This window comes from Bemisia tabaci, chromosome 1 (genome assembly GCF_918797505.1).
Source record: "Bemisia tabaci chromosome 1, PGI_BMITA_v3".
Classification (NCBI taxonomy): Eukaryota; Metazoa; Arthropoda; class Insecta; order Hemiptera; family Aleyrodidae; genus Bemisia; species Bemisia tabaci.
The window spans coordinates 67,105,120-67,130,405 of NC_092793.1; the positions used below are offsets into that span (position 1 = coordinate 67,105,120).

The following is a 25,286-nucleotide window of genomic DNA, read 5'->3' on the forward strand; positions in this document are numbered from 1 at the left end:
TTGAGACGGATATTAGTGAACAATTGAAGGCCCAAATAAATAAGTCAGTAAATTAGACTTTAAATAAAATTGTAAGAAGAGACGGCAAAAAGAAGAGTAGTTTGAATAAATTAGATGATATGGGTGAGAGTAAAAATAAGATCAAAATAATTTTAATTATTAATATAAATATCATTCATATCATGCAATATTCATTCAAAATATTTTCTGTTCTGCCATTTCTACTTTACTTCTAATTCACCTACTTATTTTTTAAGTTCTTCGTACCCTGTATTCCGTGTAAATTTTCAAATCGTGTATGGTAAAACGTTGGCAAATGGTGCATTGTACGCAAACGTTACCGGTTTAATTTATTCACAAATAGTGTTGCGATAGGTAATTGTGCGCTAACGTTACCAGTTCAATTTATGCACGAATGCGATGTTGACGGTAATGGAGATGTTGCATGTGTGAGGGATTTGCAATCTGACCATTGATTTTTATGTACAAGTTCGCGAGAAACACGATGGTGCCACTAGTTTTCTCTGAAATCATCTCCCAAGCTCAAAAAAAGCTCCTAAAGTGAGGCCAAAATAGAGGGGATATCCCGCCCTACCCTGAGAGTCCACCTCTACATCAGAACAAACTCTCCATACAAAGATAGGGAGCAAATACATTAGCAGGGTTGCCGTGTTTTCAGTTTTGGAGTCCCCGAATAAAGTGGCTCCCTATCTTTGCATGGAGAGTTTGTTTTGATGTAGAGGTGGACTGTCAGGGTAGGGTGGGATATCCCCTCCATTTTGGCCTCACTTTGAGAACTTTTTTTGAGCTTGGGAGATGATTTCAGAAAAAACTAGTGGCACCATCGTGTTTCTCGCGAACTTTTACATAAGAATCAATGGTCAAATCGCAAATCCCTCACACATGCAACATCTCCATTGGAAACGTTATCGGCACGAAAAATGTGGGCATATCTATCCCTAAACGCACCATTCAAATACAATTCCTGTTGGCGCTCAGGATGAGTTCGGAGGGTTGACACGCGGCCGATGTGAGAAGCGAAGCGGTAGATTGACGAGATTTTTGCTCACAGGCGCAATTAGCACGGCTGCATATTGTGGCCTGGCCGCATGCATCGCACCGAGCAGGAGCCACGCATCTCGCCGCTCCAGTTCCGACGGTGCATTTTTGCAATTGCACCGACCGGAGTGAAGCGTCAATTATGATATGAATGGAGAAAACTCTCAACTCAAACTTATTTGATAAGTATGCTTAATTTCCCCTCTCTTTGTTTGTCGTCCATTTCTCGACTCTACTGACTTTCAGCATGGTTGCCGGCCTGGCCCAAGAGTTTTAAATGGACTAGCCTTTTGCAATAAGGAACTACTTATTTAGTAACAACGCTTGTGCAATTAGTTTTCTTATGCAGTTATAGGTATTGCTCTCATTGACAAATTAAAATTGTAGTTTCCTCTTGCAAAATTCAGTCCAAATCAACATACGCAGCCCATGAAGGTGTACACGGAAAAAAATTAAATGTTGATTTAGCATTTATACTGTTAAAAAGATGTCCGACAAGTTCCAAATGCTGATTTTACAATACAAAAATGCCAACATAACATTTTAATTTGTTCGTTTTGCAGTGGGCGTAGTTACGTTGGCATTTGTTAAAATCAGCATTTGAAACTTGTCGAACATCTTTTTAACAGTATAAATGCTCAATCAACATTTAATTTTTTTCCGTGTAGTAGTCTCAAAGAGTCACGAGCATTTCCCTCCATTTCCAATTTTCCATTTCCATTTTCCAATTATTTGCTCCAAAATCCCATTCTTCCCTTTGAACATTTCACTCGAATACCTAATTTGTAATAACTATTGTCGTATTGTTTATTCATATTAAAACAAAAAAACTTAGAAATCACTCTATTTTATATTTTTCAGTGTTAGTAATTACAGAGAGAGTTATTGGACTACCGACAGTAATTTTGAAGACAATTTTACTTGAGATAGTGACGAATTTTTCGCCGTGCGACGATGAAAAAGAACTCTCGGAAGCTGCGTCTTTGCGTAATTGGACCACATTTTGGAATGAAGGACCACTAATAATTCAAGCGCATTTTAGGAACAACGTACATGCCATTAACTCCCCTACGCAGATAGGTGTTTTTACTGATATGACAAAAACACTGTAGGTCTTATAATTGAAAAATGTAGTCCTTTTGTATAAAATTCTATCATTACTGGATCGCCCACTGAAATACGAGCAAATTTTTCTTGTTTAATGTTGTTTCAATGAACATGCGAGCAAATTAAAACCGGCATCATCGTTCTTCCTTGTTCACGAGGCAAGCGCGATGCACGACGAAGCAAGGAGAGAGAAAATAATATACGACGAGGATATGGGCTAAAAGGTGGACTCAATATGACAGCATGTAGCTCGGGGCCAGAGTTACGACATACTTGTCATATACTGGGAAAAATATTCGTCCTTTAAAAGCAAGCCGCGCGATTGAAATATTTCTTGCTCTGTGAGATGGGGGCATTAAAGATTCCTCTCACTGAAAGTGGAATCTCACTTTTACTCGTTAGTATTAAATGGACCCCCTTTCTAATTCCCTGGACAGAAGCCAAGCAAAAACTAAAAAGCGCGATCCTCGTGGTCAATACACCTTTTTTAAATAAGAAGAAAAAAAATCCACGAGCCGAGCCGTCACTTGATTTGATAAACGAGAAGCGAAACCACGGTGAATTTGCAAAAACCGCGTATCTCATTTGCAGTGTTTCAAAATCTCCGCTTTCATTTTTTCCTCGCCACAGGACTGAGGAGGAACCAATAGTATTGCTTGACATCTTCATGGAATATCCTTCACGAATAGATAAAATCAGGGAAATTCTGAAGAAATGACGTTGAGTATTTAGGAATCGAAAAACAAAAATTATGAGAGGAATTCTGCAAACCAAGATACGTGGTTTAAGAGTTTCACCGTCATCACACTCTGGAGTGAAATACACGCAGTCCGATTTTCATTATTATAGGTATTTTCAGAAGCGTAAGACTTTCCCTGGTAAAAATTGGCAGGAGAATATGTGTTCCAAAATACCATAGACCTACAGTCGGCTGTAAGATTTCCAATAGCTTCTACAGCCGGCTACACAATATCTTATAGCCTTCTATAGCCGATGGCAATTAAGCAACAGCCAGGCGATAAAGTGTATGCTAAAAGTTACTAATTACGGATGCTAAGACTTTTAAACGGAAGCTCCGTACTTTTGATGGATGCCTGCCAGTCCTAATATATTAGAGCGCCTTCAGTTTCGTATGATACGGTGCAATACCTCTGGTGTGAAATAGTTGCTTCAAGCGCCGTGGCACGCTATGCGGCGCGGCAGGCGGGCAGCCAGCGCAGAACGGGCATCGGCGCCTACAAACCTAACAGGGATACTTCACGCGTTGCGCAATGCGTGAAGTATCGCTGTTAGGTTCGTAGGCGCCAGTGCGTCGCCGCTCCGCTTCATGTTAGGCTCCAATATTTAATCTGGCGGAGTGAGCGTTATTCAACTCATGATTTTGAAATTTTTGCACATCCTGTATGGATTATTCTCATTTTAATTGATGAAAAAAAATATGTATTAAAGGAAAATATAATGTGTGTTTTGTAAATATTAAGGTGGTTCCGTATCAAACTTAATGATTTCCAAAGCACACGAATTTCTACACAATTTCTAATAGCCTTTTATAATCGATGGCGAAAAAGCAACAGGCAGGCGATAAAGTGTGAAGCCCGGCGATAGGAAGTATAGCCCGGCTGCATAATTTTTTATCGCTTCGTATAGCCCGGCCGTATGATTTTCTCCGCATTCGACAGCCAGCTTTATGATTTTCTGTAGCCTTCTTTAGCCGGCTATAAAAATTCCTATGGTATTTTGAAACGCTGCTCTTATCGCCAATTTTTACCAGGGTTCCGTTTTCTTAAAAATATATTATTCAAATTGCAAATTTCAGTCATGATTTTGTTTTGGTTCGACAGTTCTGAGCTTTTCCCGTGTCCGAGTGTTTGTTAAAAACGCGCCTTTCAGTAGTTGCAGCAACATTATAAGTTTAATTTTTAGTTTGATTTAGTTAGCATTAGGGTAAATTTTTCCACGGGTGATTGCATTTTTATAAAACTGTCAGCTTAGAACGTCGCACTGAGGAGCAGGTTCGATATTCAAGATATCTGCTAAATTGAATCGTTTGTGATTAGATCGGTAATGTATCGATGTTGATCGATATTGATCGAGATTTATGTGCTTGGTCCAATAACAAATCAGCAACAACAATATGGGCCCCGTCGCTGGAAATTAAGGTGGACAAATTCATCAATCTGAAATAGGTGTCTACGGAAGAGAGAGTAGAATTGGATTCAGACGAGCACTTTCAAAGAACAATCAGCTCCGGAACGAGATCTCTTTTTATTTGGTGATAATTAGAGCCATAAAACGATTTTGTACAACAGACTTGAACAGTTTCTTTTATAGATTCGGTCCGCAATGTGCTGAATAATTTTTACTGGCCGTTTCGTTTTTATCACCCTCGTCATTCAACTTGCTTCGCCCGTTGTTTGACGTCTTTCCCCAATCTTATTTGCTTGTGTTGAGTCTGTGAACCAGAGAGCATGTGATTTTAAGATCAAAGCTCCTGTCAGAGTCTTCATTTTGACTGTTGGCCCACTTTCTAATACATCCATTGCACTTCGGTCCACCTACTATTGTGTCCACATTTATTATTTCCCCAAATGTTCATCGGGGACGGACAATATGACAATGATGAAAATAAATCGGCAGTTGTTTTCAGCACATCTTTGAAGTTAGCAGCGTAGCTTCTCTCAAATGATTTCAGAAGTAGACTAATGAATTGCTATGTACCATCTTGCAAGTCTTCGCTGGTGTCTTATAAAAAAAATTATGGTCAACATTTCACTTAAAAACACAAATTTTTGGTTTCGAAAGTCAGCAGTCAAACTCTTTGCAAACATTTCGCGTGAGACATCAATCGACGCGTCTCGGTTTGCTGTAGTCCTCACTGAAGTCTTAAAACAATTTTCTATCGTTTAAAAAAAAAAAAAACCGGATAAAATCCAGAGGCGACAAGTGAATTGCCCGGAATATACGTCACGATCGAGGAAAACTTAAATTTCACCGACAACCAGCACGAAAGTCGAGAAGAGATCTCTGATTTCGCCCGAAAAATTGAGCGTATGCAACCCGGCCCACTGCGGAGTTAAAATAGTTGCATGTTGGATTCGAACCCAGCTTCGAAAATTCTTCCATTGTTGTGCGCCCCGCCTGTTATTCAAATGCCGACTTTATATTCCGGATGGGATATATATCGGTTGGTTCAGATCGCGTTATTTTGTTTGTGATTCGTTCCCTATAGAAACTGAAGAGCCTGTACAGGAAGTTAGACGGGATATTTTTAGACGATTCCAAATCCATCGGGTGTGATAGAAAATGACTAAACGAATTTTAAACTGAAAATCATGATCCTTAAATCAATTTTTTGATGGAGAAACAGACTAGGATAATACTTATTTAACTTCACTGGATACAACGAGAGCCTTCATATCAAAAAATGTAATCCTGTTCAATCCTCCTCTCATAATCATGCCATTGTGATTTCAATTTTTTTGCTGAATGTCATTCCATCAAACTTTCTCGATAATTCTCATCAGGCTGGCAGCTAGTGACTTAAATCTCCGGAGGTTAAGCCGCGGAGCGGCCAGGGGGCTTGACCCCTGAGTTATTTCCTAATATTGTATTGAGAGTTATATTTTCCGATGGTGGAGCTAGGAATGCATTTATATCAGCGTCGGCTCGCGCACCCGTCTCGATGGACAACGCTCCTCATCGATCATCTTTTCGTAGCCGTTCGCGTCCGCACTCGCGGCTTTGATGAGTGGTTAACAGCCGCAATCGTGGAACCGGTCACGATCACCGCCCCCAATAACCCCCTCCACCCCCTTACCCTCCTCATACTCTCACGGCTTCTCAACAACGGGAACCATCGATGAAGCTCCCACTTTTGGAAGCACTTTGTGGATCGACGAGCCGAAATCCGAAAATGCCAAATACGGTGGCAAATGAGTCCACTCTTCCGAAAAAAAAATATTCTCTAATGCATTCCTTTAATATTCCCTTTTTTGTTCGTGGCTTATCTTTCGTGCGACGAGAATGGTCTCCTCATTGACATTAATCATATTTGAGGGGCTGGGAGAAAAATGCGCGTCATAAGTGGAGTTGTTGACAAAGTTGAGGTATCCATGGTTGCAAGTAAAACTATAGTCATAATGCATATTGTGTGAAAAATTTGCTCCCAAATTCCAATTTCTAAGTATCAAAAAGTCAGTTTGACCTTTCTTTCCGCCGCGCCATAAGGATCCGTGTAATTCCGAAACTTCAAACACGTACTTCTCGAAATAGCGAAAACTGCACTTAAGTGCCTTGTCCTCCAAGCCCTTCATTTCATCATAAAATATAGGCTAAGTGTTGTGATTCGAAACTACTAAAGGTATCTCATCCATAAAAACGGTTATCTGCACAGAAGCACATACGTTGTTTTAAAATTAGTCATGCAGAGATGGTAGTTCTTAATCTCAAGAAGTCTGTATGCGCAACTTCCTCCCCTCTTCCTGGCTATGGAACTTGAGGTAATGCCGCAAGTTCTGCCGTACGGCGGGAGGAGGGCAGGGTCGCGAGGTCAAAACTTGGAGGAAGGAGGGAAGGGGAGGAGGAGGAAGAAAGCTGCGGGAAGTTGACCCTTAACGGTGCCCGGGCCCAGTCTTTCTGCCTCGCCGTATCCGCACCCACGTACCTAATCCTCCAGCGCGCGCTAAGCGTCATCAACCAACGACTCAAAGCCGGCAAGTTGTACTGCCGTGCTACGGAAAAACGCCGTATGAACATTCGAGGGTTGCCAAATTTTCCAAATATTTATTTTTCAGGAAAGTTATGATTACTTACCCGATAAATTTTCAAGAACTTTAGGTAAAATTGCGAACAAAATTATCTGAAAACTTGAAAGAAAATTTTTTGCCAAATTTCCCTAAAATTCGTAATTTGCCGAAGGAAATTTGGCAACGCATAAAGGTTCGTACGGCGTTCTTCCTTAGCACGGCAATGTAGCCGTCAAATTCGTCTGTGAACGATGCAACTATGAATGTAGTACGTCAAGCTAATCTTAAAACTAGGAAAACAATTGGTTCACCCTTTAGGGAACAGTGTACATTATAAAGAACGGTCATTCGCACGGAGATCAATGCTGCCGTGCCAAGGAAGATCACCGTATGATCCATCAGGCGTTGCCAAATTTCTTTTGGTAAATCACGAATTTTAGAAAAATTTATGAATAATTTTTTTTTCAATTTTTCTGATAATTTTGTTCGCAATTTTACCTACAGCTCCTGAAAATTTCAATGCAACATATTCGTAATTTTCCTCAAAAATAAACATTTTATCGAAAGAAAATTTGGCAACGCTCGAATGTTCATGCGGCGTTTTTCCTCAGAACGGCAGTATGGGTTTAAAAATTGCCATTAATTGAGTGTTAATTGATTTCACGCTTGAGTGTTTTAAACGCTGGCATTCATAATTGAATACAGTTTTTGGGCCCAGTGACTTTAACGCATGGATAGGAAAAAAGACTAACACGGTAACAGTGGAGGTAAGGAAGTCTGCAACGCTGCAGACCGAGAGGCGAATCTCTGCAGTTTCACCATCAATATGTAACCATAATACTGATCTCTTTTAACGTTTCGAAGTCGTATTTGAAATATCATAGTTCTTTCTCGCCCCCCCTCCGCCCCCCCCCCCAAAAAAAAAATTAATGAAGAGAGAGATGAGTGAGAAATATTTAATGTTTTCAGAGAAAGAAGCAGATGTCACTACGACGTTTCCAGAAATAACGTTCATTTTTAAGGCCAGAGCAGTCGTCTCTCGGAAAATAAAATTTCGAGAGGCAACGCTTTACTATTGTATTCCTTTTGGAAAACGCTACAACGAGATAGGGCTGTATTTTGAAACATCTTTTAAGGGTCATTTTGCCGTTATGGGTACTACGGTTTGTAAGACGGGACTTTTTTTCCGAGTGCACGTCAAAAGTCGAGCGGACAGCTGACCTTGACATGCGTAGAAATTTGATTGGAGGTGAGAAATTGGATTCGTGCGTACGACGCGACGCGGGGCCTCCGCTCGATTATCCTCATCCCGATGACGGGCTCGGGTTCGGGAAAAAACTTGATTATCCGCGATGGAAATCACCGCCGTGAAATCGATTAGCGGATACGGGAATAGTTTGACGAGCAAGAGCGGCCATTAGGGACTCCGGTAGTCGCTGGAAATCGGCCCCCTCCTCATATGGGAGAGCTGAGAGCCACCTATCCGGCCCCCACATCGCTGAATAAGACGTATTTCTGTCAAACTGAACTATGTGCATTATGACGTGAGCCCAGTTATACATATATTCTTATGAGTCTTAGGGCTCACGTCTTAATGCGCATAGTTCAGTTTGGCAGAAATGCGTCCAATTCTACCGGGTTCCGTTCCCTTACTTTGACAGTAACCTCTTAATCTGCCGTGCTGAGGAAGAACGCCGTATGAGCCTTCAGGCGTTGCCAAATTTCTTTGGATAAAATACGAATTCATACGGAAATCTGTGAAGATTTTTCCTCCGATTTTTCAGAGAATTTCGTTTGCAGCCAGATCTAAGTTATCTGAAAATCTCAAGAGAAAATATTCACAACTCTTGTCAAAATTAAACATTATATTGGAGGAAATGTGGCAACCCTCGAATGTTCATACGGCGTTATCCTTAGCACGGCAGTAATCAAGTCCTACGCGCCTTGGTCTTTAGGCAAAAATTGAACCGTCTCAGGCTTGATGGCTCTGTACCCCGCAGAGACAATATATCGTCACCCTCCGACCAAAGCCAAACGCCATGGCACATTTCAAAATATCCTTCCAGAAATTGTTGATTGAATCTGTTTGAAAATTTTACTAAATTTCACCGGCAGCACAAAGAAAAGTCAGTGAAATTTTCAGACAGATTCAACCAACAATTTCTCCGTAAAAAAATAAAATGGCGGCGGGAATTTTTAAATGTCGCAAGGCGCTTGTGATATGTACTTTGACCGGAAGGTGACGATATTTTTATAACCTCGCACTGCTATCTTCCCTACGTGGTATAAAAGGTATGTTCGGAAGTCAACTCTCTGATTCGCCGGGGACTTAAACTGTTAAAGTTTGTTGGTCTTTCCACCGTATTTAAAGTGATTTGTCAAGGTTTCTGACGTGGTCGAGCTGACATGCGATGTATATCGCATCGATTATGTAAAAAATCTCGGCAGATTTTAAATGTTTAGCCAAAAAAAAGGACTATAGCTCCTGCACATGTGCCTAAAGAATCACTCTAGACCAAAAAATTGGCAAAACCTACAGAAATAAAAGTGGAATTCTTTTTGTTGACAAACCTCGCATTCGATACAGAAATCGAAAACTTTATCGAATGCGAGGTTGTTTTCTAAATAGGATTCTGCTTCACATGCCTCTGAATTTTGCCAATTTTTTGGCCAGGTTCTCCAGAAAATTTGTATCTTATCAGAAAAGATTTGGCAACACTTAAACGATCATACAGCATTTTCGCTCAACACGGCAGATTCGATGAGCGAGTTGAGAAAAACGAACAGATTTGATCGTATAGCGCGATGTGGTGATCGCGGTCCAGTGTTCGATGTTTAAATTCAAATCGAAATGATCTACGAACGAAGATTAAACTTTGGTCGACCGCAAGTTGCGAAGTTGCAAAACTGCCAGGAAAAAATGTAAATCGGTAAGTATCTACGGACTATCCTCAATTAAGGCAACTCTTTTAGCCTTGTTCAAAGCGGCACTTTTCGGATGAAATGTTGCGACTTACTGAAAAAAAACCTTTATTTTTGAGAAACAAATTATGAATGGAAATGAATCATCTAGAATGATAGATCGAAATAGACGCTGTTCTATTTTTACGGCTGTGCATTATCTGGCATATAAACGGATTGGGTTTACGAAATAACTAATAGGCTCTAAAGCTGTCAAACTACCATTTACTTGCAGTCAAAAGGAATATACCTTTCTTTCTTCTTTTTTTCGAAATGCATTGGAGGAATACTAGAACATTTTTTTTATGAGTTCATCATTCAAACAGAAATAATTAATCTTGTGATCACCGGTTCGAGTGTGAACAAAAACATCTGAGAGTCTGGAGAAAGAAACAAAAAAAAAACCGTTACTCATAACTTGAGCTGATATGCAATATAGAGAAAGTTCAGACCACTAATAGAGGGGCAAGAACACGCTTTCGTCGATAGCTAAAGGGAATCTTTCAATATTTTAGATGAACTGAATATTTATGGCCTCCTTCTTTTACTAAATTACTAATTTTAGCCCACGGATACGTGTAATGATGGAGCAACCTGAACTTTCCTAGGGAGAGCGATTGACTGTATCTCACAAATCCTCTCACGCAAAAATACCTCCCCCCCCCCCCTCCGCGCTACTTTGTCTATTGTGAGTTATGTAATTTTCAGGGAAATCGAAATAAAGATGTGAAAAACGGGCTTTTGACCGAACAATACCTTCATTTACCTCTACTTTGTATTCTCCAGCTACCTCAATCCCACTGTTTTACCCTTTCAGTTCCTGTGAAAATATAATCATGTACGGTCTTATACGTGGAGTTCTACGTATGCAAATCGGAAAAATAACACTGGGTCACGGTTGATTCAGAATGGTCTTAAACGCCAAGATTCATGATCAAAAACAGTTATTCAGCAAAACTAAAATTCCATTACTGCGAGGGTCAATATTTCTGTGCCTGTGCCCTTACTTGGATCATTTGGGCAAAAACTCATGAGAGGAGAGAATGGAAGAATTGAGGAAATTCAATGGAGTCGGAGAGTTGTATAAAGGACCTTTAATTGAGAAATGTGACCATAGCTCTAAGAAATTGGAAACTGAACTTATTACAACACAATGCCAAATGATACAAGAATATAATAAATGAGAGAAACTTTTTTCAGGCACATTCTAATACACCTATTGTTTGGAATTTTCTTGAATGTCACCCAGCTGATCATGGCTGAAACTTTCCAAAGATCACGGACTGGGGATCTGGAGCCGTGTTTAATTACCCAAAACAGATTCAATTTACCCGACGATGTGAATTCCCATTGCCGACTTGGTTTCACATGAGTTCCACGCTTGGCTGCCTTTCATTCCCACGCTAAGCCCCCCTCGCCCCCCTTCCCTGCTGCCAAGTCGCCTCCCCCTCCCCCGCTCTTGAGTTCGTCGACACGACTGGCAAAGAGGAGCCCTAGTTAAGACAACAATATTTACCCGATACAAGATTTGAATTTGTGCAAAATTCTTGTATTTATTGGCTCAATAGAGAATTTGCATGCAAATTTTTTATTGCTTTACCTGAAAGTGCTTAAAGAGCTGATTTCACAGTATTTCTTTAAATTTTTTTCTGATATTGGAAATAGTATAAAAATATATTTAAAAGTGAGAGAATGCACCGCCTAGTGACGTCATCTGGCGGCATTCCCCATGTATTTTAGCAGATTAGATCACTTTGTCATATCTTCTCCAATAATTGTTCAATTCGTGGACCAAGGGTATCCTCGTGTTCAGTTCACTTAGTGGTTTCCACTTAGATACGAAATTCATCAAGACACCTGCAATTTCTCTGATGTGTCAATATTGAGTTAGCGCTGAAGGAATATAATCGGTCCATTTTGATAGGATTTAAATCAGTTTGCGGAATTATGTTACCTATTTTTTTTTTTTTTTTTTTTTTTTTTTTTTTTTTTTTTTTCCGATACTTAGCAGGATTTTTTATTTTTATTTTGTTTTGAAATCTTCAATGCACGTTTGACGCATATTCAAGATTTTAAAAACCGCACTTAAAAAACGCGCGGATCATAAGGATATATTCTCAATACTTGAAGCTCTCCTCAATACTTTCCTGGACATTTTTGTAAGGAAGCACCTCTATCGGTGCTTGTAACACTTGTTTCTTTCTTTCATTTCCATTATGCATGCGGCATCATGCGCTCAGAGCAAACGTGAACTAGAATGGCCGCGATAATAACTGATTGATTGTGATTTCAAGTGCCTTTTTATTCGATCCGCGCGGAGGAAGACACGCTTGAGCAGCGTTTTAATTTCAATCGATTAGGATACCATTCACAAATCAACCCGATTGTGAATCAGGAACAGTTATCTAAACTCCCCCTTCCCCCGTTCTGCCCTCCTCTATAGCGCACGACAACGATTGCAATAATTATCTTATTCTGCATCGGCAACACGAGCCAAATTTACCTTGACTGTCCCTATGAGAAAAAGGGAAGGAAGAGTGCACTTACATACAGCTAAATATAAATACTTAATTATGGAACACAAATGTTGCTCAGTTGGCATTAATGGAAGTTGTCAAAGGTCATGGATATTAAAATTCATCGGTCCCGTAGGAGGAGCCGTGATGATCTTGATCATCTCTCATAAACATAGGCGCTACCAGCACCAGCCCTCTTTCCCTGTGAGTTCCAAGAAGGTTTTCAGCACATGTTATGATAACGCGTAAAATCGGGTCTGGGGCAACCCCGCAGTATGAGGGGATTCGGGGCACTTCTTTTCGAAGAGTTTCGACATTTCTACCTCTAAAGTTCTCCTAACATATTCTCACTATAAAATGGACCAAATTGGCAGAAATAAACCAAGCCACGTTTACATACAAAATTAAATTAAGAGCCATTTAGAGTATAAAATTTTCGTATAAAATTTTCGTCCGCCAATTATTGATCTTATTTCCCAATATTCAAGCACGACTAATGACTAGATCAATACATGTGCCATTGAAAATATTTGATTCTAGAACTCCTCTTCAAAATGCACAGATCGTCAAACTTGGACCCACAGCTTAGGTGCAGGGGCGGTCTGGCCAGGGGAATTAGGATGCTTCAGCACCCCGGAAATTGTAGCAAAAATAGCTCAAGTTGCCCCGGCAGGACTTCTTTAGGGCCTAGGGGCCCCGAAAACTTGAAAACCCGACATTAAGGAAGACTTTAAGTCAGTTACGGGAGCTCCCATCTCGAGAGGAGGAGCCCCAAAAACGCATCAGCACCCCAATAATTTTCGAGCCAAACCGACAGAGCTTTGGTGCGTAAGGAAACGCTTAATTTGAATTTCGCCAGCGACAAATGCATATAAGAAATCGGCGTTAAGCACACACTGACCGTTAGAGCTAAAAATATTACGGTCTTACAAGAATAACTTGCGTTTTCACCGTAGCGTAAGCGCGGCTTGAAAGTGGGAATATTTACGGAGCGTTTCTAAGGGCTTTGGCGTTCCGCAATGGAGTTCTGAACTTCTGACACTAGAGCTTCACACTATCCAGTGAGAAGAGCCGGAGCGGGGAATGGAACTTAATGGCAGGTTTATCGGGTATTCCACGAGAATACCTAGGTGTGCACCTCGGCTCTGCTCTGGACAGAACATTAATTCATCAATGGAGAGATACGCTTGGGTGCCAGGTCCCGCTGCCGCCGCGCCGCGCCGTGCCGCACTCCGGTCCTTCTCTCTTAGTACAATCCTGCCGTGCTAAGGAATACGCCGTATGATCCTTCAGGCGTTGCCAAATTCCCTTGAACAAATCACGAATTTTTGGCAAAAATTATAGATATTTTTCTCCCAATTTTTGAGAAAATTTTGTTCGTCATTCCATATAAGGTGTCTGAAAATTGCAAGGAAAAATATTCATAACTTCCTTTGAAAATACATTTTTTCTAGGAGGAAATTTGGCAACATGCGAGTTCTAATACGGCTTTTTGGAAAGCACGGCTGAATCAATCTCAACCAGTTTACTAAACCCCTTTTGAGCTCTAGACTCCCACTGAAGAACTTTTTCCGTGACTCCTTTAGTTTTTTCTCCAGAGATAGCGAAGGACTACAACAGAAATTCTAGGTCATATTAATACAGCAAAAGCAGGAGATGCAAACACACACACATCGTTTACAACACATGTTGTACATTGTGCATGGTTGTGTTGCTGTTGTTGTGTTGTTTTGTTGTTTGTGTTTGTTCTTGTATTACATTTTCACTATTTTCCTTACTATCGTTTTCCAAACCATTGACTAAAGTCACTAATTTTCATGATAATGTGACTGCCGCAATCGACACATCATTGCTACTTTCTCAAAATGATCTTTATGGCATCAACTGAGTATTTAGGAGACATTGAAAATCCAAAGAAAATTCCTCGAGTCTCGGGTAAGTATGGGCAACACTGGAGCAAAGCAAACATCATTGCCATATTGCTATGAAAGTATTTCGCCTGCATTTAAGCGAAGGAGTCCAGGGAATTCCCGGTCGCCCCGGTGACTTGGCGACACGGTTGGTTGCTGCCTGGATTTGTCATTGTTACTTTGGTCTTCAGATGAGGCACTGCCTCCTCTCTTATGGAGGGTGAAAGCGATAGATAAAGGCTAAATCGCTGATGACTACAAAAGGTTGGACTATGAAAGGATCATATGGCGCCGGCCGCGCCGCTTCACTCAAGCCTCATTCAAGAGAGCCTTCAACTTCCATCATCGGCAGTTGTGAAAGGTACTCGACTTGTGTCGAATGTGGCTTGTTCATTGAGTTTCGAATTTTGTGTCTTATATATCTACCTTCAGTTAAAGTTCAAAGTGCTGATTGTAAATGGAATGACTACTTCTTGAGATTTTACCTTACAGGACTTATTCGGTGAGTGGTATGCGCACTTTATCACAATGTTCCACAAACTTTATGCGTAGGGACCATTTAGTGGCGTGGCGTGCTTTGCGATGAATCGATCGATCTGCCATTTAAACCTATGGGAATGATCGATAAACAGGGTGTTCGTGACGAAAACCTTAATAATCGATTCTTCACCATAGCTTCAAATGGGGAAATATCGAAAATTGACCATTCACGCTTCGCCGCTGGGACCATTTCATAATTCACTCTTAGCGAGCTTTACAAACGATGAACAGATAATAGTAAGGACGGGTGGTGGTAATGTCAGTTCACTCTGCGTTTGCGATAAATCGACTTTTCCCTCACGGAATAACGTAACTACATTTCAATTATGCCAAATTTCACCTCGCAAATTGCATTTTTACCAAGACTTTTTACTTTTTGCATTTTTTTTGTTTTTTTTTTGGGCTTATCTAACTGAAAATTTCATTGATTTCCCTCTGATCTCATCAGAAAATCAGAAAAATTTTGAATGAAAATCGCGCATGCATATTCTTCTAAAAAATTAAATTGCTTAAGATAATTTGACAACCTTGGAATAGAGTTACGTTCCTTCGTGCAGGATTCGACGATAGATCGATAGTAAAACTACCAAATGGACCACTAGACAAGGTGCAAATTTCAGCATTTTGATACATGTTTCTTAACCATAATTTCACGTAAAATACGATGCGCACAACGAAAATTACCGAAATCAACTCCTTCCAAAGATATTTAATGATTCCTGATGCGTGAATTCAAACCACCCGCTCATGAAAACTCAATGCTCCACGTGATTCACATCGCGCGCTAAACGTTTATCACGACAGTCTCTGCGATATAAAAATCTGGCAACCTCAATCTTGACGCTTTGGCTCAGCTATAGCAAATTGCTTATAGTTTGAACAACACATGGTGAGAAATGAACATTGCTCGATTGAGAAGATTGCTGAAACCGTTGTAGTGCGCGATTTGACTCATGTAGAGCTTAGAGTTTCTTGTGAGCGGGCAGTTCAAATTCCTTGTAACCAATGTGAAATGAAAACGTTAATATCTTCGTTAGGTGTTGGTTTCAGTAATTTTCGTTGCGCGAATCATGTTTTGCGTAAAATTTTGGTTAAGAAACATGCATTAGAATCCTTTAATTCGTACCTTGTCTAGTGGTCCATTACGGATCTCAATTTCAGTGTTATAAAACTTCCACTCATGTTTTTATTTTTTCAAGAGGAGGTTGATCTCAAAATAAAGAAAATATAGTTGTTCCGCCGGTGGTCATGAGCGACTTAAGGAAAAATAATTAAAAATGGAGGTGATAGAGCGAAAGAAATGATATTCGATAGTGAAACTGCAGAAATACATACCTCGGTTTGCGGCGTTTCAGACTTTCTGTCATATAATTCATTTTATAAAAAGAAAAGTACTGTGCGTCTTTTTTTGAAACTTTGGGGGTGTTTCTTTCCAGAGTGTGTGAGGAATATTCTGTGAAAAGAGCTTGATGCAAAAACGGCTTTTTTCGCCCCCCCTCTGGAAGTTCTTCAGACTTTGTCTATTGATTACTCATACTTGAGCGCTTCTTTCCCCAAATTTTCAGACCCCCAAAAAATTTTGGGGGGGAGCTAGGGGGGGTGGAAGTCAAAACCTGTGAACCTCGATATCTCTTGAACAAAGAAAGATATCGAGGTCCGGTTTGGACGAAAAATCGTCTAAAATTGCATACTTTAAGATTCTAAAGGTCGAAATCCCAATATCACATTTTTAAGTCAACATATGTGCTTTTTTTCAGTTTTTAGGTCTAGAAAATTTCTTTTAAACGAAAAATTTACAAAGATCTCAATTTTTTATTTAAACCAAAACCAGTTTTTTAAATTGTTCGTCTTTTTCCGCATCCAACGAGTGGTCCATTAAGCTGGGGAACCAAACGGTTCCGGAGTTATGATCGATTGAAGTTTCCGCTCAACGCGCGCCGACCGATTTTCGCGCGCAAAAAAGTCGGATTTGACTGTTATTAGATCAGATTGAATGTTCAAACTGAGCAAAATGCTTTATTAGGGACTCTTGAGGGTCGCTGAGTTCAGAAATTACAGATACTTCCAAATAATTTACGTTTTTAAAATTACAGCTCCGCAGCGCTATTTTATAGACCCACTGAGCACCGACCGGCCGCTCAGTGGTCCTGTCCGAAGCTGTAATTTTAAAAACGTGAATTTTTTGGAAGTATCGGTAATTTCTGAACTCAGCGACCCTTAAGAGTCCCTAATAAAGCATTTTGCCCAGTTTGAACATTCAATCTGATCTAATAACAGTCAAATCCGACTTTTTTGCGCGCGAAAATCGGTCGGCGCGCGTTGAGCGGAAACTTCAATCGATCATAACTCCGGAACCGTTTGGTTCCCCAGCTTAATGGACCACTCGTTGGATGCGGAAAAAGACGAACAATTTTAAAAACTGGTTTTGGTTCAAATAAAAAATTGAGATCTTTGTCAATTTTTCGTTTAAAAGAAATTTTCTAGACCTAAAAACTGAAAAAAGCACATATGTTGACTTAAAAATGTGATATCGGGATTTCGACCTTTAGAATCTTAAAGTATGCAATTTTAGACGATTTTTCGTCCAAACCGGACCTCGATATCTTTCTTTGTTCAAGAGATATCGAGGTTCACAGGTTTTGACTTCCACCCCCCCCCCTAGCTCCCCCCCAAAATTTTTTGGGGGTCTGAAAATTTGGGGAAAGAAGCGCTCAAGTATGAGTAATCAATAGACAAAGTCTGAAGAACTTCCAGAGGGGGGGCGAAAAAAGCCGTTTTTGCATCAAGCTCTTTCAAGCTGTAATTTTGGTCTTGTCTCCTTTTAAAAAATAAAATGAGAAATGAAGGTTTTGCAATATCGCAACCGAGATACGCACTTTTGTAGTCTTACTGTCGATATGTGCGTTTTCAATAATTTTAAGGTCATAATCATTTTAAAACGTGTTTAAAATGCTCAAAAATCATTAATAGACTTGCAAGTTAAGAACACCGTTTTGACAAGTGTAACCCAGTGACTTTAACGCGGAATAGGAAAAAAGAGAGACACGGAGATACACGGAAACGATATAGGCAAGGACTCATTTGTTTTGGTTAATAGCGCGGGGCTTCGGTATAGCGCAGTGAAAATTAGAAACTTTTATCTCATGGACTTTTTTGGCAATTATTTTTTAAATTAAAAATAAAATAAACAAATAAATTACCCCCTTTTTCATATACCGAATCTCAATTTTAATCACAGTTTTCTGTCGAAACTTTGGAAAGTTTTCAGTGAAGTTTACTTTTCATCAATTTTTATTGTAAGGAGCTTCAGGAGCTGAAACAAAGATCATTATTACAGTGGCCACTGCTTACTGCGAAATAAAAAATATCATACCTACTACTACACGGGAGAAAACTTAAAATAGGGGGCATTCTTCCTGGTATTTTATGAGCATATAAATGTGTTCTACTCCTATAATTTTGGCCTGAATGCGAGCGTCATCCCAAAATTTCTGCGCGTTTTGCTCTCATTTAAAACTATTATAAATAGGAAAATCCGATTAGATGTGCATATGCGGCATATTTTCAGCTTTAATTTAAACCCAATTTTTTATAAATCAGATGAACAGGACGCTCACGGGGTCATTTCTCCCACGCCGCCTTCGATGCGTTTCCCGCCACCTCCAGGCGCGCGATAAGCCAATATTTTTGGAACCTGCTTGGCACGAATTTTTCTTTAATTCAACCGTTTATGAATGATTTGATGCAAGACAGATCAAGAAATTACAGGAAAATTCTCTGGCTTTGAAATTGCCATATCTTTACAACACATTTTACACGAGAAGCTTGCACAAATCCCGAAAGAACACTCTTTGTTCTTATCATCGAAGGCCTAAAAAACAGCATGCTGAACAAGTTAATAGCCTGGTAAAAATATTGAAAAGGATTTCAATGCGAACGGATCGGATTGGCCGCAATATTCCGCTCATCTCACTTATCACGAGTACTGTGCGCCTAGAGGTGGCGGGAAACGCATCGATGGCGCCGCGGGAGAAATGACCTCCTGAGCGTCCCGTTTATCCAATTTTAGAAACCTTGGGCTGAAATTAAAGCTGAAAGTATGCCTCACATGCTCATTTAATTGCATTTTCCCTATCCTTAATAATTTTGAAATGAGAGCAAAATGCGCAAGACTTTTGGGATGACCCTCGCAAGAAAAAAATCACTTTTTTCTAAAACGTACATTATAAAATTGCCTAGAATTCATTGTTTGATAATTTTTTACCCTTTAAATGGTGTCAAACTCACGACAGTCCCAGAGTCCGACATTTTGATTCGTAGCTTACACTGTTACAACTCAAAGAGTAAAAAGTTATTCGAGAACTTACACATCATTAAATATTTAAAATCGTTTCTTGTAAAACAATTAATAGAGGATAAAAAATCCGCAATATAGTTCATCCACAAGCGGATAAGAACGTTCGAAAAAGTTTACTCGCGACCGTCACAGCTAGACTCTAGAGATAAATGCGTATACCGAAAAGCGTGTAACTAGCGCAAACGAAATCCGGTCGGCGTTAGTGTTGCCTAAGGATGCTTCGGAGTGAGAGGAAGTATTTATCATGACCAGGCCGGTGAACCGGTGAATCGCAACAACATATCAGTTGGCAAGCAATGATTCTGCTCACTTGGGAACTCACGACCGTCACGCTCGTTCTTTATATTTTGAAATGTTTTTCATTGAAATCATACATGCCATTTGTTAAAGGGTATGAACCAAGATAGAAAAATGGCTCTTATTTGTTCGTTGCCAAAAGTGACGGCACGTGCTGCGTTTTCGTTTTGAAACTCACGACCGTCACAAATAGCTAAAATCTGAATATAAAAACTGTGAAAAAAAAAAATAATAAATAAATAAATAAATCCGAAAACTTTTGGACCATTTGCGTTTTTAGATCCCAGAAATCGGCTAGAATTGAGAAAACACAACTTCCAGGGGAAATGTTGAAATTGATTTTTCGACTTTTTTCGCCCTAAAATGTCCCCTATTTTAAATTTTCGCCCACGCAAGACTTGCAAATTAAAAGACCGTACTATTTTTCAATACATGTAAGTTTTTCTTCCAGCTATTCGGATCCCTTCTGTTTCTTTCTAAAACATGGGGGGGGGGAGGTTCCTAGTAAATGTTACGTAATTAAAGGAGAGAGTTACAGGACCTCAAACTGCGGTTGTCTAAAGGTCGTCTTACACGAGAGGAAGGTAAAAAAAATCAGCGAAAATACGTTTACTTATAGTCTGTTCGAGATGGGAAGAACCGTGGAAAGTCGGAATTAATTGCACTATGTACAAGCAAGGGTAGCGTTCGAGCCATTGTAAAAGATGAAGACACTGAACCAACCCTGTGTCGTGGCGCACCGCACAGAGGGCTGGCTTCTCATGAGTCGCTTGCCGCTCTGCGCCTAGCACAGGAATTTGCGGCTCCAGGTTCGTATCCCGGGGAAAACCGCCGCTCCGAGGCCCATAGCCTCCTGTGCGGTGGCTGCAGCGTGCGCGAAACATCGAAAAGTGACAGTTGACAAGGGTCGAGACACCCCCACCCTGCAAAATAGTGCTAATTATTCCGACTTTCCAAGGTTCTTCCCATCTCAGACAGACTATAATACTTGAACGGGCCTCTCGAACTGATCACTTTTTCTCATACGTTTGACTTGCAATAATGACACTGGGAGACTTGTTTTTATCAATATCCTAAATCCTAATGGTTAGTGTGAATGACCGTATTAAATTTTTGTTTCAGAGGTACACATAAGACATGGAGCTCCAGCGGGAGAGGTCACCAGCGGCGAAGAGGACAAGAGAGACAAATGTGGACCTTTTAATCCGTGCCATCGAGGCTAAGGATTCGGAGACAGTGAAATTTCTTTTGGCAACCAACGATGGTAAATTCATAGACACTAGAATTTTTAATTGCGCCATCTTAAATAATAATAAAGAGGTGCTCCAGTTCATCATGAGTTACAAACCAACGCCAAAGCCAAAGACTCCTCTTCTCTCCGCGGTCGAGTCGGGGAACCTAGAGGCCGTTAAATTACTTTTAGGGAAGGAACCAAGGGGTCACGAAGACCCCGATCTCCTAGTCACTGCTGTGCTAAAGGAAAATGTTGAGCTGGTCGAACTCCTGATCCACCACGGCTCGAATGTAAATGCCAAGTCAGAGGCAGGGCCGACCCCTCTATCTCAAGCTGTGGCGCTGGACAATGTAGAAATGATGAGACTGCTTTTATCCCACGGAGCCGATCCGAAGAACGACACGGAGATCTTAAGCCTCGCCGTGGCAGAAAGTTCCAAAGAAGTCATCGAGATCCTCCTGCAGAACGGAGCGGACCCGAACGCTCGGAACCAAGAAACGAAAGCCAGCGACGTAGACCCGAACGATGAGTGCGAGGTTCTGGAACTTGCCAAGGTGAGCTACGAGCATTATCAGAAAGGACGGACAGCGCTGCACCTGGCAGCGGACATGGGCCGGGAGGACGCCCTCAGGCTGCTCTTGGCGCACGGCGCCGACATCGACTGCAAGACGAGCAATGGACGTAGGACACCCCTCATCATCGCCGCCGACACAGGCCACGCCGAAATCGCCCGGGTCCTGCTCGAGTCTGACGCGGCGATGGACATCGCCGACGAATTCAAGCGGACGGCCTTCCACGCGGCCTCCATGAACGAACACATGGACATCCTAGACATCCTCTCGGACTTCTGCTTCAACGACCCTGAGTTCGTGCCCAAGAACGGCATCTACCGCTTCTCCTATGTCAAGCGCACGCTCTTCGGTCACGCTTTCCGTGGCATAAAGCTCGAGAAGTGGCCGTCCTTCGTCTCCGTCATCCCCAGGCACGTGCTCAAGGTCCACGCGGCCGGGCTCAAGACCCCCGTCGGCCTCAATATCTTGATCAACTTCGTAATGGATTCCAACCCCGAGTTCTTCAACGCTTGCGTCCTTGAGATCCAGACCCTCAAGACTCAATATATTGGCGACAGTGGCGTGACGTTCTTCCAGTTTTTAGTTGCCGATCTCAATAGCTTGGCTGTCCTCGCTAGAAATGCCAGTGTTAACCGCGTTTTGAAACTGGCGGATAACGAAGAGAGGTTTCCACTATACGGTAGCATTTTAATGACTCAACTCCGTAAAGGCGTTGCGAGAAGGGATTTAATGGAGCGGGGGATAGCGGTGGGTCCTAGATTAGTCCCTGATTTTCAAGTACCGGATCTTGTGATAGAAAATATAATGCGATATTTGAGCAATAAGGATATTAACGCCTTCATCATTGCATGTTCTTCTCGCAAAGAATTAGCTACTAGTTTATATAGTTAGAAGATTCAGTGAGCAGTAAATAGTTCAAGATCTACTGAAAATAAACAGACCGAATTTAAAGAGCCTAGAGAGGTCCGAAAGATAAAAATATCAACAAAACAAAAACGAGATAAATACATGTGATTAAGATTTAATTTTAGAAATTGTGGGAATGAGAGGCAGAAAGTTTCATTGCATTTCAACATTTCATTTCATTTGACAATTTATTGATTTACTCGAGAACGGTTGCTAATTTCCGTGCAAAAGTCGAGAATTTTCATCATATTTTTAACTTGAACTTCCTGAAAGTTTCAATTCCAAAAATACATCGGTTAATGAATAAAAAAATGCATAATTTGTGGTTCATATTCAGGTGAAACTTTCAAACGTCGCGATGCAATCAAGCCCCTCTGGCTTCCTGTCCTTCCACTGCTGGTTCGCAATATACTTAACATGGACTTAATTTTGCAATAAGGACCTACCATTCCTGGCTCATTCATACAAAGGCACCTATCTGCATGAGGAAAGTAATGTTAAGTATGTTGTTTCTGAAACGACCGATAAATATAGTGGTTCCTTATTGCAAAGTTTAGTCCATACCTACGGAGAGTGGGGTATTCAATACACAGACTTGAAAGAGTCAGCAAGAGCTGTTTTTTATAACTTTAAAATATTTTTTCGATAAAGAAAGCAAAATCAATTTCTTTAGAAAGTAAGCGATGAGCGTATGTTTTTAAGACTGTTCTTTGTCCTTCGTCATTTTTTTCCAAAGTTATCAATTTGTATGAAAATATTGATTCATTAAAAGACTTGTACCATTAATCACATGTTATTAGAACTTCCTAGAACCTGTAGCAAGTTAATAACTAGTGTGTAATTTAAAAACGAAACACTTTCACATGGCTCACACTCCATGAATCATGCGTCCTAAAGAATGAAAAGTCAATTACTTCTTAGGCACCACTTCAAACACGTATTCCTCTGGAAATTTTGTTTGGTTTTTTCTCGTTTCCTTGAAATTCGAATAAAGTACAATTCATGCACTTAGACGCAATTTTAAAATCGTGTGTCCTCCATATAGTTTTCGAGACGTAACGGCTAGAATTAATGATGAGTTGCTTACGAAATTTCTATAAATGACAGAAATTTAATTGTTGATGCTTGACCCTCTATGGTTAATCTCGGGTCTCGGGTACTGGGGGAGGGGGGAGGGCATGCTGTAGCTTTTGTAAAAACGTTAAGTCCCACATTTTTTCCTCAAACTTTCAAAATGTTGATAATTATTTTTTTAAACAAGAAAAACATGGATTTAAAAATTGCAACATCATGTTACAGGGAACTAGTTTAATTATTAAAAAAACACGAATAAGTAACATTATGTCATAGAGGGTTCAGATTCTTGTTTTCATAGATAGGTCAAACAACGATGAAAAGTAGGACTGGTTTCTTTGCATCACCTACCTGGAGCCGTGTGGCGTGCGCATGACAAGAATTCAAATATACACTTATGTAAATTAATACTTTCATTAATCAGAGAGTTGAAAGGAGGACGTCTGCTAAGACGCGGGCGAGGGCTCGGCTCGGGCAACGGTCCCCCTAGCCCCTTTGCTCTTGAATACTTGAATCTCGTTTGCAAATGAACTGCCCGTTCTCGTTAATACTATTTTATCACGGTAATCCATCGAAAGTAAGGCACTCGCCTCCCAACTCACACTTGGATTGCATTTTGCAAAAAGGAACCAAGAGCATTCCAGTGTTGCTGAGATTCTGCAGCTTTCTTTTACTTTGTAAGTATAAACTGATCATCTACTCAAGTTTTATCTTTGCTCCCAATAAATTATAAATTTAATACGAAAATTACCTTTGGAAATTTAATGTTTTGCATGATTTCAGTAATTTAATAGCGAAGAACGTATATTGCACAAATCCAGCAACATTGGAATGCTACTGGCTCCTTTTTGCAAAATGCAGTCCACTTAGACTACGACAGTTTTCAAAAGGAACTGCTATCACTGCATAGCTGCTAACGTTCTGCGATTCCTTCTCCCCATTTTGCACATAGAATTTGAAAATTTATTCTTTTCCTCTTCGTGTTCAAATATTTTTTTGAATTAAAAGAGGAAATCATCCTGTAAACATTTTTTTTTAATTTGCCCTCAGTTACCCTGGTACCGACTGCCTGTAAACAGCACTCATCGGCGAAACTTAGAACTTTTCGTGGGGGGGAGGGGAGGCATGCAGGCAGAGGGGTACCTCATCAAAGAGGATCTGGGGGCCATAAAAAAAACGCTCAACAAAGGATGGTCCGCTTGCGTTTGCGAGACTCTCTTCGCTCCAAAGAAGCGTTCGGAGATTTCTGGGGGGGGGGGGGGGGGGGCTGAAATTTTGAACAATTGAGTCGTCTCAGGAGTAATTATGAGTTGTTCTCCCTGAAAAATTGATCCAATTCCGATTTCCAATATGAAAAATGTGCCCTACCATTGCTCGGTCAAATCCCTTACAATTCTTGAAAGGGGCTAATTAGATTTGTGAGGGACCAGCCCCCCCCCCCCTCCCCGCCGCCGCCCCTCCCCTCATTTCCGCCCAAGGTAGCACTTTTCCCCAACTCTTTAAACAACTTTTAAAAATTAATGGTCGGAAAATCCATGGGTTATTTTTTTAAGTGTTTACGCTTGGTAATATTTTGTCTTCCGAACATAGTATCAGCTGAAACAGTCACATTTTAAGACCTCGATTAAGGAAAAGTCATACGCTAAATATCCTCTTTGATATTTCCTTCTTTGGCTTCAGTTGGGATGGGAGGGGCCAAAATTCCTGTTGAATGACTGCATTGGCGGATCAAGCAAATTGGCAACATTTTTTTCTCAATCTAAACCTATGGAATTGTATCGATTCTTGGAGGGGCCTGGTGCTTTGACAAGAATCGATTATTTAACACAGGTTTAAACAGAGAGAATCCGGCGTTGCCAAATTGCTGGATCCGCCTCTGAATGACTACCTATCTACCCTCGCGACGCATAGTGGATCGATTCAATTAGAGAGGTCGGACATGAAATTGTTGACTAAAACTGCAAATGTTGATGTTTATTTCATTACATTTTGAATTTCAAGGGATGCT

The 25,286-nt window shown here is 40.6% G+C and overlaps 2 protein-coding genes across 5 annotated transcripts in view; one reads left to right on the plus strand and one right to left on the minus strand.

The window, feature by feature from the left end:
* Positions 1 to 25,286, minus strand: part of Rab23 (RAS oncogene family member Rab23) — a 93,653-nt gene that overhangs the window by 8,925 nt on the left and 59,442 nt on the right. The gene's annotated exons all lie outside the window — the stretch shown is intronic.
* On the plus strand, positions 13,142 to 23,866 carry LOC140226092 (uncharacterized). Its single transcript, XM_072306565.1, has 2 exons — positions 13,142 to 14,800; positions 20,615 to 23,866. The coding sequence occupies exon 2, from the start codon at positions 20,630 to 20,632 to the stop codon at positions 22,187 to 22,189; it is 1,560 nt and encodes a 519-aa protein (XP_072162666.1). The 5' UTR covers positions 13,142 to 14,800; positions 20,615 to 20,629; the 3' UTR covers positions 22,190 to 23,866.

Excerpts from the sequence above, each read along its gene's own strand:
- LOC140226092 (XM_072306565.1), top strand. The coding sequence starts at position 20,630 with ATGGAGCTCCAGCGGGAGAGGTCACCAGCGGCGAAGAGGACAAGAGAG.